The sequence below is a fragment of the Netta rufina genome (assembly GCF_964035555.1).
Source record: "Netta rufina genome assembly, chromosome: 23".
Classification (NCBI taxonomy): Eukaryota; Metazoa; Chordata; class Aves; order Anseriformes; family Anatidae; genus Netta; species Netta rufina.
Window position 1 is genome coordinate 6,142,842 of NC_140147.1, and position 13,813 is coordinate 6,156,654.

Genomic DNA, 13,813 nt, shown 5'->3' on the forward strand with positions numbered 1-13,813 from the left:
CAAGCTCTTGCAGAACAGATTTTGGACATGTGGGAGCTGCCTGGATTTTCGGTAATAGCCAAACAATGACTGAAATTTGTCAGTGCATGCAAGGATTGCTTGGCTACCCCAGTCTCAGCATGGGACTAGTCCCTGTCCAAAGAAAGGAGCCAGGGGGAGTTCAAGAGCTGCTTCAGAAAATGCCTGGGTGCTTGAAGCACATTTCAGGTCACTCTCCATGGATTTGAAGCCAAAATAAAAAAGTGAGGTTAGGATATGGAGGATGTCCTAGTATTGGTCATGCCATTTGATAGCCTTAAACTAGGCTGAAATTCTCCAAAACCCAATGTTTGGAGAGGATGGGGTCACCTAAGTTCCTTGTCAGCACTTTTCAAACTAAAAGGACAAAGCTCTGTAGCAATGCTTTGTAGGGTCAAAGCCCTGGGTAGCAAATGGTGCTTCTGCCCCTTTGCCCTTATAAGTATCCAGACCCTCACGTGCATCCTTCTTCACAGGGTGAAATGCATTGTTCAGACAGCTCAGTCCTCAGCCTCCAAACACCAGTGTTGCTCTAATGAAATTCCTCGTAGTCACCAGAAAGCTGCGATTTATAAGAATTCATGTGTTGATGGGGGGAGGAGGGGACATGACTCTCCCAGAGGAAACCTCACTTGACAATGTCGCCTTCCTATACTTCCTAGCAAAGACTCAGTGGGGGATGACCAATTGTGAAAAAATTTTACTAATGTCCCAGGACACGAATTATGATTATTTGCTGGGCTTTCACCCACCATGGGGAATTCTGGCTTGTGACATCACCCTATTGTTCCTGCTGGTGCCAAAAACACGCTGGGATCCCGTCTTCTCAATGGTTAAAGCGCTTTCCTGTTTGCTCGTTCCTGGTTTCCAAACAGCGCATTTCATGAATGCTGCACGGGACGTCTCTTTTCTTAAGCGTTTTTGTCCCTTTCGTCATGTCTGCCTGGAACTCTTCACAATGAAGTGAACAATGTATTCCTACAGTCAGAAACAAAAGGGAAAAAATAACTGCAGGAGGCAAAGCCCATCTTTGGCATTTAGGACCCTGTGTACAGCTTTGTTCCTTCTTTGGAAGCCTTGTTTGTGTAGCCCAGACCCGTCCCTCTGCTCCAGCCTGCTGTTTTTCTTAGCAATTTTAGTGTGGTGCTAATGCCAGGAGTGTTGGCCCTGGGAAACCATGTCCCCTGCTCTTTGTCAGGGGAACAGGGACAGTCACAGGAGCAGCTTCTCTGTGGCCAGGGAGAACCACCACTCTCAGTCCAGGCTGAACCTCCCAGCCCATGGTACAAAGAGGAATTGAATGCTTGGCCTAAAATGAGGAGCTGCTCTTGAAACAATGATAGTTACATACCAGGGTAATAATCTGAGGGGATGGTTGATGCTGAAACAGCTGTTTTGCCTTATGCCTAGAAGGAGTTCTCTGCAAGCCTACAGGCAAATTGCTTTGTAAAAGTCATCGTTTATCATGTGGAAATTCTCTAGTCCTGTACAAAGCTGTCAGAGCACAGTCAGTTCAAAACTCTCCTGGTCAATGCAATCCCAATCCCACCTCTGTAAGACTCCTACATGCCTCTCACAAGCAGAGATCTTTGTCCATAGCTTCACATCCTTTAAGATCTTTGAAGCACTAGTGCCAAACATCTATACATATGCTGGTCAGGTTTGTGCCTGCTCAACACAGTAGGGTATTTCCTGGAGAAAAAAATGAGTTCAAACTCCAGTCAGTAAGCATATATGAACAAGAGGGTGTAACATTTGCTCCATTTTCTGAAGCAGTGTAAATCACTCTTGGGATTTATGAGAGATGAACAAAACAAGGGAGAGATCTTGGATGAAAGGCCTGGTTTGTAAAGTTATTTTTGTACCTGGCATTAAAGGCAGATACCCAGCAGATAACCCAGCACTTGTCTTCTTCTAGTAACACAGTATAAGAGCTTTACAGATACAAGTACCTTCAGGTGCTTCTCGGAAATGTAGGCTAATTGACAAAGCTATGGACACAAAAGGAGTCTGATAAAAGAAATACTTTGAACCCAGATCTCCAAAACCTCAGATTAATTTAGGACTCCCAGAGGAACGAGAAGTTTTCATGCAAAGAAGTCCTCTGCTATCCTTTCAGTAAATGAATCCTGGAAAGGCATATAACCGTGGCTCTGCCTCATGCTTTGTGCAAATGACTGGTAGCTCCCTTTCTAAGAAAGTGCCCCTTCATCAAGCAAAATGATATAATTCATTACCCAGCCTCTGTGTTACCTCTGTGTGGGTAACTACTGCTGCGTTACCTTCCCCACGTCGAGAATATCTTCTTTCATTCTGCAGTGACCAGAGTGTGGATCACAGAAACTGGAGCCAGGGCAGATTTATTAAATCACTGGATTGGCATCTGGAATGTCATCTAGTATCTAAACTCAGACATAAGTCTGAAACTTGGCACAGCTGGAATATGGGCTGTAACAGGTAACACTGCTATTGTACTTCCCTATTGTCTTTAGAATTATTGTTGCATTGGTACAGAGGTCAAAATCTTCCCTCCTTTTGCTTCTGCTTGTTTGCTGCTCACACAAAAGTGTTATTTTATCAGTTACAACGTTGTTTTGTTTTTTTTTTTTTTTTTTTTTTTTTGTAAGTTTTCATTATTCCTGATTTTCTCTGCCTAATGTTTCTTATACCTTGTTATTATAGCTGCATCTCCGGCTGTATGTTTTTCATCTTTCTTGGCCTCCTGTGCCCCCTCACTCCATCCCCACTCAATAAATGGAGCTCTCTGCTGTATCTATGCTCTCATGTGACATCAGGATCAGAGCTGTTTGGTGAACAGAGCAATAATTTCCCCTGAGCATATTATTCTGATTCCACTATGGACTCTCCCCTGCACACAACTTTTGTGTTCATTTCCATGAATACAGAGAGGGATTCACCCTGCTGCTTGGTCAGGGTGAATGTTAAAACCTCTCGTCATTGCTAGCAGGAATGCAATCGTAACCCATTTTACTGCCATGAGATACAGTGAGCAGGAGCTATTGCTCAGGTGAAATCAGGTTTCCACATCCTGCCTCACTGCATTTTTCTTTCCACTCCTCCACTGTGCATTAGACCTCACACTGAATCACTGTAATTCACATCAGCTTGTATCTTTTCATGACAACAGTGTAATAAAAACCTAAATAGTTCATAGTAAACAGATAAAAATACACTCCCTTTCCTAAGAAGCCTTGAGAAAGTCAAGCATAGTAGTAAGGTTTTTTTGTTGTTTTGTTTTGTTTTTGGCTTTTCTAACCAACTTGTGCTCTTATGCATGGTTCCACTCCCAAGATGTGCTCAGGATCTGTGAGGCCAGGAGCTGTCTCTCTGAGCTGGAGTGGTGGGACGTGCAGTGCCTGGGAGCTGCTCCCATCCCTGCTGTGGCCAGCACCCAGCGCTCTTCTGGAGGACAGTTCCCTACCCCCGCATGAAGCACCTGATGGGCAAGACAAAGCGGCTTTACCTGGCTCCTCATGCACTCCAGGAGTTACCCGGTATATTTTACATTCTTTGAATTCTAAAAATGTGCAGGTAGTGTTGAGTATGCTGTTACTGATGTTGAAGCAAAATCAGGCAGCAGTCAGGCAGTTTTACTGCAGACAATCCTAATTGCTTAACATGGCAAAAGACTTTAAACTGATTTGATGAAAAAAAAAATAGTGAGAAGGAAAGTAGAGACGGTAAATTTCATTTAAGAGATATACCTTGCTAAAAGGAGTAACAATTTAACCTGAAGTTTACTTGGTTTGAATTATGCTTGCTGTACCCGGGTTCAATCAGCCTTCCTGTGTGGAGCAGTTTAGCCTGCTAATTTCTGCCTTCGCACTTAGATTTTGGAGTTTGGGGCATTTTTTTTGCCATGCCCAGAGGAGCAATGCGGAGCTGCAGGAACAAGGGTGACCCTCCCTCTGCGGGGACATGGCCGGGGGCAGCCCCACGCGTGGGGCAGGGAGCAGCGGGCTCCCACAGCGCTGCCTGCACCCCTCCCGCTCCATCTGCCGGCCGCGGCTGCACACTACGGCCTGCCCGTACTGCTGCCGGCAGCGTGGGCAGCAGCAAACCCCACTCGGGGCGCCCCCCACGGAGGGAAAAACCTGCGCACAGACGCCTATACACACCATACCCACGCATCAAGAAGCCCCCGCCGTCTCCCCGCGTGGGAATGTGCCCCGCACTGTCCCCATCCCCACGCTGCCCCTCGGGTTGGAGGAGCCCACGCGTGTTTCTGGCAGCTGGGGGGAGCGGCGGGGCTGGCGGCGTGCCGAGAGGGCTGGAGCGGGGTGGGAGGTGGACGAGGGCGGCCCCGGGGGCCGCCACCGCCCCCCACGCGTGCCCGGGTCCCGCTGCGTTCCCCCGCGGCCGTTTCACGCGGCGGGGCGGAGCGCGGCCGTGACGCGGTGGCGGCGGGGCTATAAAGCACCTGCCGGGAGCCCGCTGCCTCCAGACGCATCGCGGCGGCTCCGGGTGAAGCACCGTAGGGCAGGAGGAGAGGGAAAAACAGAAAGGGAAAAAAAAAAAATTGGAGGAAAAAAATAAATTAGAAATCCTCCAAGCCTCTCTCCTGCCAGCTCAGCCCATTCCTGCGAGTCCCGCGGCCATGCCCAGCCACCCCGCCGGTGCCGTGCTGCTGGCGCTCGCCCTCTGCATCCTCCTGGAAGATGGTGAGTCTGGGCTGGGGAATGGGGGCAGGAGGGTGCCCCATGGGGGGCTTTACGTGGCAGCTCCGCTGTGCCCCAGCTGGGTTATGCAAGTCCTTGGTGAGCCCGAGCAGCCAGGCTGCACTTCTTGCTTCCATATTGAAATCGCCCTAATGCTTGCTGGGGTTGTAATTGCAGAGGTGTAATTGCAACGGGTGCTCCGGCACTCCGCACCGAGCCTGCAACTCATCCCTTCCTCCTTCTGCTGCAGGTACGGGCCAGCCTCCTCTGGAGTCCCACCTCGCTGCGGCTGGCACAGCGCACCTGAGGACCAAGCGATGTTCTTGCAACAGCTGGCTGGATAAAGAGTGCATTTACTTCTGTCACCTGGATATTATCTGGGTCAACACACCTGGGTAAGTGTGCAAATAGTTTTTTTTTGGGGGGTGGCTCTGTGGATGAGTGACGGGGCTTTCTGATCCAGGGTGGGCTTTGGTTAGAGGAGGGTAAGAAAGGGTCCCAGCCCCGTGAGGTTCTTGCAGCACCTGCACCACAGAGCATTGAGAGTTCAGCCCTTCCCAACTTGTGGAAAGGGAAAAACTGTGCTTCTGCTCAGGAGTTTCAGCATAATCCACAGGCGAGGGGGTTGAAAGCACAGGGCGCTGCCTCCCCATGGCTTTATCTTTATTTGAGATTTGTACCTCTGCAAGGCAAAAGCAATACCAAGATGTTATAACTGCAAGACAGATAAGTTACTTTACCCTCTCGCAAACTGTAACCCTGCCTGCTGCCTGCCAGCATTGTTAATGAGACAGTGGTGGGTTGGCACTAAAGTCCCGTGGCTGCCAAGTCCTGCCCTCAAGAATGTTAAAGCAGCTTTCTATGCAGTTTCAGACCAATGGCCAATGCTTTGTAGCAAAACACATGTACTCAGGTGTGGTTATAATCATGCTTGCTAACGTGCAATTACAACTCACTGCTTGCTCGGTGAATAGTTTCAATCACTGCCAATCCTAAACCCTCTGGGAGGGTAGATTGCGATCAGAGATGGAGTGGGAATGCACACATGCTAACAGCTCCAAAAGCATGCTGTGAGCAGAAGAACCTGTTATGTCCTCAAGACATCTTGATTTGTACTATGTCCTGCATGTACAAAACTTCTGGGAGAGGGATAGCCTTGACATCTCCATTGAGAAATTGGCTACTCGCTGCCGGAGTGGCTGGTGAGCTGAGGCAGCCGTGCTCCTCGTGCTCCTCATCACCTTAATCATCTGTCAGCTCGCCCAGCCCAGCCCGTGCAGCAGCCTTTGTGCAGGCACTCGGGTGCTGCAGCAAGGAGAGAAAATGCCACTTGCAGCCCAGCACATGCTGGCACAGCAATCTCCTTGGGAGGGGTAAGGTAAACAGTAGGTGGGAGAGGAGCTGGAGTTTAAAGGCTTTAAATTATCAGTGGCCTTTTCACCTTATGTCTATAGATGAGTCTTTTATTATCATGGTGTTGGCTTGGCTGCCACCCAAGACTGTGTTATAAACCTGTTGGTTAATAAAAAGTTAGTTGCATAGCTGATTTCTCTTGTTTTCAACAGACACACCGCTCCCTATGGCTTGGGAAGCCCGCCAAGGCGGCGCAAGAGGTCGCTCAGCAGGTGCGAGTGCTCGCACTCGAGGGACAGCATCTGTACCAACTTCTGCCAGCCGAAACCTGGGTGAGTTGAGGGGATCCTGGGGGCTGCTTGGTGAGGGTGCAAATAGGTGGCTGAAGCTTGGAGCTACAGTAGCTCTCCTGCCTCCCTGCAGCTCTTTGCAAACATCTGGAACTTGTCTAGTGGCTTTCATTCCTCTCCCAAGAAGCCCTGGCAAAGTGTCACCAGGGTGTTTTTGTTGTACAATAGTCTCTTTACTAGCTGATATGAAGCAATGTTACTCCATCCCTCCTGGTGCCAGCAAGCTGAGGAAGTGCTGGGTGTGCTGGTGCGAAGGGAGCTGCTGGCAGCACGCTGGGAGAGGGGTGAGTGGGGGGTGTGAAGCTGCTTTGGGATGCCACTGTCTCCTCTGAGCTGGGACTTGAAGTCAAGTACCTTCTGTAGCATGCTGTGTATCATGCACACTCTCACTGGTCTCATTGCAGCCAGCAGTATAGAGGAGTGCATCCTCTATGGGAGTGGGGGGGGAGGAGCGAAGTTATTGAAGAGATGTCATTAATTTCTTACTAAAGCAATAGTTGAAACCCTCAGTCATTAAATATGACGATGAATTGAGCAAGGTCTGACAAAAGAGGATAGCAGTAAAAGTGAGCTATAGATAACTCAAAGAGCTGCAATTAACCCTTCAAAAATCAGCATTGAGCTGTCTTAGGCTGTCACTGGTGACATTAGAGCAGCATTCCCCTGGTCCCTGCTGTAGCATGGCTGTATGCCCGTGGCTCATGCATCTCTTCTTGCTCCTTAGGTACCGCCAGAGTTTGAAGCTCCCAGCAAGCTCTGGAACATCGATGAAGGCTCCACAGAGTGATGATAGGAAGCCTTCCCCTCATGGCCTGCTGAGAGCTCTCAGGTAAGTGTGCCATTTAAACCCACTCTGAATTTATCTCACAAGTGCTTGAAAATCTGGGATTATGACCCCAGTAGTTGCTACTTGGATTAGATCTGGCTTCCCCCCTCCCTTTAAATTAGTGGACTTGACCATTTCTGCTGTGTAGAACTGACAGCTAACAGCTGAGGGAACCTTTTTTATTATTATTTTTTTTGCCTCCTCCCACACTAGAGGAATACTCCATAATATAATTCTTGATTGGAGTGGGAAGTTCCTCTGATAAGGGGTGGGTGATGTATAAGAAGAGAGAGAGGGATGTCATCCCATAGGAAAATGGTTAATTGAGTAGCAGCTTCAGACCAAAGCTCTTCTTACATCCCATCACTGAACTGTGGAACTCTGTGCTGGAAGAGATCATGGATTCCAGAAGTGTAAAGGAATTAAAGGATGCTGGTAAATTCAAGGTGGATTGTTCCATTGGTGGCAGTTAAATCAGATGCAATGGGAACAATATTTGAAAGGCAGATCTGGGAAAGCACCAGCTGGGCCATCCCAGCTGAAAAAGGGGTATTGGGCTGCGGCTTAATACAGCTGCAGCTAGAAATGTCCACTCTTCTTTCCCCCTTCTTCTGACTCACAAAACCAAAAAACAACAACAACAACAAAAAAAAAAAAAAAAAAAAAAAAAACAACAAAAAATACACTGACTGGTTGGCAAAAAGCATAATATAGTCTGTTGCTGAGAATTGGGAAAATGGACTGGAGAATGAACCTCTTGTCTCTTCTGTTCACAGGGATCTTGCTGATTCCAGCCTGCAGTTCAGCAAGCAGCAGCACTATTCTCAGAGGAATGCTCAGCCAACAGTTTTGCCTTGGAAGAAAAGCATCTGGAAGAAGAAGAGATAAGGAACAGGTGCAAACCAAGTTCGCCAGAAGAATCTGGAGTCCTGTGGGTGCCGCTAACTCCGCTGTCGGTAGTTAGAGCTGAAGGAAAGGCCATGAGCAGAGGGGGGAAGAAGTGGAAGTCTCCATGCTGCTGTTGCGTGAACGAGTACTGCATGCACTCCAGAGACTGTCATAAAGGGAAATCCAGTGTCTCTCTATACAGTCCTAGATGTGTTGTGGAGCTGAATTGTGCCTTTTTGGATCAGGCAAGGGTCTTACTGGTAGAGTACTTGCTTAACTCTGCACTGGAGTCCTAGGCAGGTGGTCAGCCCACTCTGGGAGGTCAAATCACTTCCAAACCAAACAGCTCTGGGCAATCTGGACCTGGCAGCACTGAACACTCATATCACTGGCCTGGTCTGCCCTGCCTTTGGACCAAATTTGAGCATGGTTCAAGCTTGGCCCCCTTCAGACATAGTCTGGTAGATGGGCGTAAGCTGCCTCCAGTGTGGCCTGCCTCTGGGCCCACCTTTGCACTTTTTTCTCTTGTCAGACAGTGCAATGTGCAAATGAATGAGACTCCCATGGTAAAACAGCTCCCAGTTTATATAAAAAGTTATATCACCTTGAAGCCTGAAAGCCAACTGAGTGGTCAGTGGCATTCTTTGGCTGAGAAGTTCCCTGAAGGGCCATCCTATAGTGGCTCTTCAGGTGAATGATAGCTTGCTTCCACTGGAGCTTGCACCAAACCCAAGCACGGCCCCTGCCACTGGCAGAGCAGCATCTGGGGGGGAGGCTCATACAGAGCTGAATTTCATCTGCAGCTTCTGGCCCTGCCATGAAGGAACCCTGTGCATGGAGCCCCCTGGAGCCCTGGGGAGGGAGGGTCTGAGGCAGAGATGAGCTGCTGGTCTGGGTGGGGTCAGTGCTGTGAACCTGGCTCATTCACTGGGATGTACTCTTTGTGGGGCAGAGCTCCTCCAGCTCTTCACCCCATATCCCAGCTCGCTTTCAGCTCTGCCTGAAAGGAAGGGCTAGGGGCAGAGAAGATGGGTGGCGGGAAAATGGCACGCAAAGGCTTGCTTGCTGCTTTGCTTAGATCAGGTTTCTGAGTTAGACCCTATATAACAAATAACCAGTATATGGATAGCATGTCACTATGAGAAGTGTAACCAGAATAGGCAAGGGGCAGCCAGGTGGGATTAACAAGGAAAAAAGGATCAGTAGGAAGAGAAATGTCTGCACAGCTTTAGAAGAAAGGGTTGGACTTAAACCCATGCCAAAATTATGGATGCTTCCCCAGAGCAGCACTGTGATGCTGGCTCGGAGGAGGGAAGGAGTAATTTGGAATTAACACTGAGCCCAGAACCTAGAAACCCATCTTCTAGGCAAACAGTCTCAATGCTCTGTATTGCGAATGCACTTTTGCTTGCCTGGGCAGATTAACTTCTATTATAAATTGTGGCTGCAACTGTCATCTGGTTAGTGCAGATAAATAATTGCTGTCCTGGATCCACTGTTTGGTCCCCCTTGCTGCCCAGTCCAGTATTACAGAAGAGCATTTAAAAAGACTGCTTGAAGTTGGTGATGGACCAAAATCTGTGGTTGTTGCAAGTGTAGTCCCATTGGACATACAAAATACTTCCTTGATTTTGCTTTAAGCCCTAGAGAGGGGGGCAAAATGAGACCAACTGATTGTATTGTAAATGAAACAACAAGCTAATCATTTGGTCCCCAAAGCTGCAGTGAAACTTTTTTCTATTTGACCTTCTGAAGGTTTGAGTCATTTGGAAAAAAAAAACTTTTAAAAAATCCTGAAAGGGTTTGTTCCAAAGGAAACTTTGCACATGGTTTAATGTGAGCCTAGTAATTTAAAATAAAACTACTGCTGTAAAGTACTATGTATATCTCCTTATGTGCATAATGTCTCATCTTTAAGTGACTGATTGCACACATGCCGTATGTAGCATCCTGACATCTGTATATTTATTTAAATCTATTGATTTTTAGATGGTAATTTGCAAAGTTTAATTTGTAATAAATAATGACAAAACTCAATATGATTTTTCTTCCTTATCTGATGGTTGGGTGGTGGTGAATGATAAACAATAACAAAAAAATCACAGATGGACAAAAGCATCATTACAGAGAATGGGACAGCAGAGCTGGGGGAGAAAGGGGATGCTGTGCATTCTTGTGAATGGTCCTGAAATTTTGCTCTCTGCAAGTCCTTTCATCTAACTTAAAAATTCCTTTACTTAAAAGAAATGCCTTGTTCCTTTCCAGATGGGAATATAGATGTGAAATGATCCTGAGCCTGGTGTGCTTAGGGCTGTGGGTGCTGGGAGCAGCTTGAATCCTTATGCTAAAATATCTAGTTAAATGTTTTCTTGTGGTAGAATCCTTTGCCTCAAATCACTTTAGCAGGTCTGGCTGTGGCTGTCAGCATCAGAGGGACAGAGTGATCACACAGCCTCTCTGTCTCACCAACTTTTAGAATTGAATTGTGCGTGTATTTTTTTTTCTTTTTATTTCTTTCCTTTTTTTTTTTTTTAATCTTGTCTTTTTAGTGTGTTTGTTTGTTTTTTTAAAGTATAGTTAAAAGACCATCATCCCGTTAAAGTTGTGCATGAAGACCACATCATAGATTATTCTGGTGTAGTTAACTCAGTGAATTTCATGGTGCAGCTGTGAGAAGGAAACAAAAAAACAAACAACAACAACAACAACCACAACAAAACCTACAACAACAGCAACAAAACACATTAGCATAATAGCTAACACTGTGCTTGCTGCATACCTACCACTTACACACTTTGTTGGGAGTTTCCATGGTTTTCTGGAAATAGTAGTTTAGAGAGCTGCAGCTCCTGTCCTTTCCTCCTGGCCACCTTCTTTGGTAGGACTGCACATCCCATGGCCAAGTCTCCACCCTGTGACTTGGTGTCAGGGCATGCAAAAATCTGATTCTTTCAGATGACTTCAAGTGCCATGACATATGGGACAAAAAGGGGAAAAAAGGTACCCTGAAACACAGCAACAGGCCTAAATTTCCTGTGTATAATATCTGAGGTGTGTGTTCGGGATGATTTCCAGAGTGACCTGCTTGGGCTGATTCCAGGTGATATGAATGAGGAAGGTGAGGGCTGCTGGACATTCATTCATTTCCCAGGAAATATTTCCACACCATCTGGAATGTCTACTGAACCAGTCTTGGGCCTAGCCTTTTGTTTGTCTTTCTTAAGACAGGTTTAAGTCACTTATTTTGGTGACCTTAGTTGGCCTGGAAGCATTGGCCTTCCCCTGCTGGTGGAGGACAAAGCCACCCCTGCCTGAGCCCTGACAGCCGCCAGGGAAACAGTGTCAGAGGAGTGTTGCATTTGCTGGAGCTGTGACCATGGGATGCTCTCCAGCCCTTCTTGCATCTGGGCTAGAAGCAAGACATCTGAAAAAAGAGTGAGAAAATTTGGACTAATCCATTTAATGCTTTTGATATTGTTGTTTTCCTGCCTAAGGTCAATGAACAGAGAAAAAAATTCACACAGGGCTGAATGATGGAAAGTCTGTCAGGGCAGGCTGTCCACATTCACCTGGGGAAGCTTTGAACTCCCTGGTGAGTTTTCCAGAAGGAAATACGGGGTGTCAACATTTCTGAAAATGCAGAACAGAAGTACCATGGGCCAAGCATCCAGAAGAGTCCCCCAAGGCCCTGATCACAAAACTCAGAAGAGCTCCTGGCTAGGATCTTATATCAGGCCCCTCAAGTGTGCCACTGAGAGTCGAGGGATCATTGGAGCCTGGCAGGAACCCCACAGCATTGCCTGTACCAACCCCAACATCTGTGCAGAGCCCCATCCTCCAGGTATGGTTTTAATTACAAGAGCTAATTAAATTTCACCCAAAGGCAGAAGTGAGGGAAGACATTTAAAAGTATCTTAATTAGGGTGAAAAGAGAAGAGAGGACTGTTTATTCTGACGTTACTGAATTCAGTGATAAAGATTAGTTGAAGTGTGTTGCAGGAGACATATTTTATAAATTCTCATACAGGAGAGAATAGAATTAAAAAAAAAAAAACCAAAACACAAACAACAACAACAACAAAAACACAAAACTTTATCAAATAGAAAAATCCAGGAAAGCAAGCAACTTCCAAAGCCAGTTTTAAATATAATTAATTGGGTAACTTTCTTAAGACACAGCCTTTCAATTCATCAGTTCATCATCTATTTGATAATTCCCATAAAAGAGGAATCCTTGTGCCCTACATGTGACTGGCATTTTTTTTCTGCAGTACGAGTTCCTGAAGAAAAGTCCTTTATAGCATCCTACAGACAGCTGTCTTTTCTTTTGCTCTGTGGAACAGAACCACAGAACCTCATCAGGTTAGGCTTTTTTTTTTTTTTTTTACTTTTATTTGTATCTCACATTTGTTGAACTGGTAAGTTTTGTTTGGGAGATGGGTTGACATAAAAACAAAAAGATGCTTTGGGTGAAATGTGTTTGGATACATGCCTGTCCAAGGTCTCTGCCAGTCTTTGATGCATACATGGAAAGCAGAGTCTGTCCGTAGCAGGTATCTACTCTACTAGAAGATTTTCCTACCCAGCATTTTTAAACTTTTCCCTGTTTTAGTTTGGATCTCCCTGTAGAAGAGCTGGTCTTATGAAATATGACGCAGGGTAGAACAGGAGGTCAAAAGAGATGATAATTGGTGATGGGTAATGCTTTCCTATGGGCCAAAGGCTGGTTCCCATGTCTTTGTTTTCAGCATCTCTGTCCTGAGCTACAAGGCCAGTGGCTCTATGGATACTGCAGTATGGCCCAGCAGTATAGACTTCCCAGCAGCCGGGTCACTATCTAAGTGATTTACTCTATTAATCAGGCAATTCTGTATGTGAGTAAAGCCAAAGCTAAGATGCACTGAGGCAGGTATTCTGCTAAGGTTCTTCTCTCTGTGAAACACCTCCAGTGAGCAAATGTGCTGTAATGCCGAACTTAGAATAAGGTAGTTAAATGAAACAGGCTCCTCAGCGTCCTCCTCCACCAAAACTGGTGTTCAGGATCTCCAGCTGGATAGGCCATGGTACATCCCTGTCATCTGGCTTGCACCTTTCAGACTAAGACAAAACATGGCACATGGCACTGGGCAGTTGTGGCCCAGCAAATGCAGGGCTTGATTATGCTTCTGTGTTTAAAGATTCCAGATCTTGTCTCTTGCCCCAGTATCCTTGGTTGTGAAGGTTATTGACTTTACTGGTCATCTTGAGCAGGCTGGGGGAGGAAAAAGCAGATTCACAGTGGTTGTCAGTTCTGTAATTCATGCCTTCTGCCACAGGCTGCTGAATTCTCTGTGGTCAGCTATATCCTGCAGCTTCTTTGGGGGTCTCCCAGCACTATGGGATGAGGAAAGCCATGTGATCTTTTGAACGTGTTGCCTAGGTGTAGATGTCATAGTAACTGACCTTAGCTCTGTGCCCCCAGATGAAGACTTCCCACCACAGAAACAGCAGCAGGAAGAGTCAGAGCTTCCAAGATGGTACAAAGCTACAGGTGAAGGGGTTAATTAATGGATTCCACAAGCACAGATTTGCTCTGGTTCAACCTTAACTCAGGCTCAAGGCTGAAAGGGATCCCTCTGGTGGGGTTTCAAGCCTTTGTCTTTTCATATTTAAGTCTTTTCCCCTGACACCTCCAGCTCTCTGTGGCTGAAATTTCCATT

The 13,813-nt window shown here is 46.6% G+C and overlaps 1 protein-coding gene across 1 annotated transcript; it reads left to right on the forward strand.

The window, feature by feature from the left end:
* Positions 1 to 4,636: 4,636 nt before the first annotated feature.
* On the forward strand, positions 4,637 to 8,114 carry EDN2 (endothelin 2; the record flags this gene model as incomplete). The annotated part of the gene is made up of 5 exons (XM_084300459.1): positions 4,637 to 4,700; positions 4,948 to 5,092; positions 6,263 to 6,382; positions 7,125 to 7,229; positions 8,003 to 8,114. The coding sequence occupies 5 exons, from the start codon at positions 4,637 to 4,639 to the stop codon at positions 8,112 to 8,114; spliced, it is 546 nt and encodes a 181-aa protein (XP_084156585.1).
* Between the last annotated feature and the right edge of the window lie 5,699 nt (positions 8,115 to 13,813).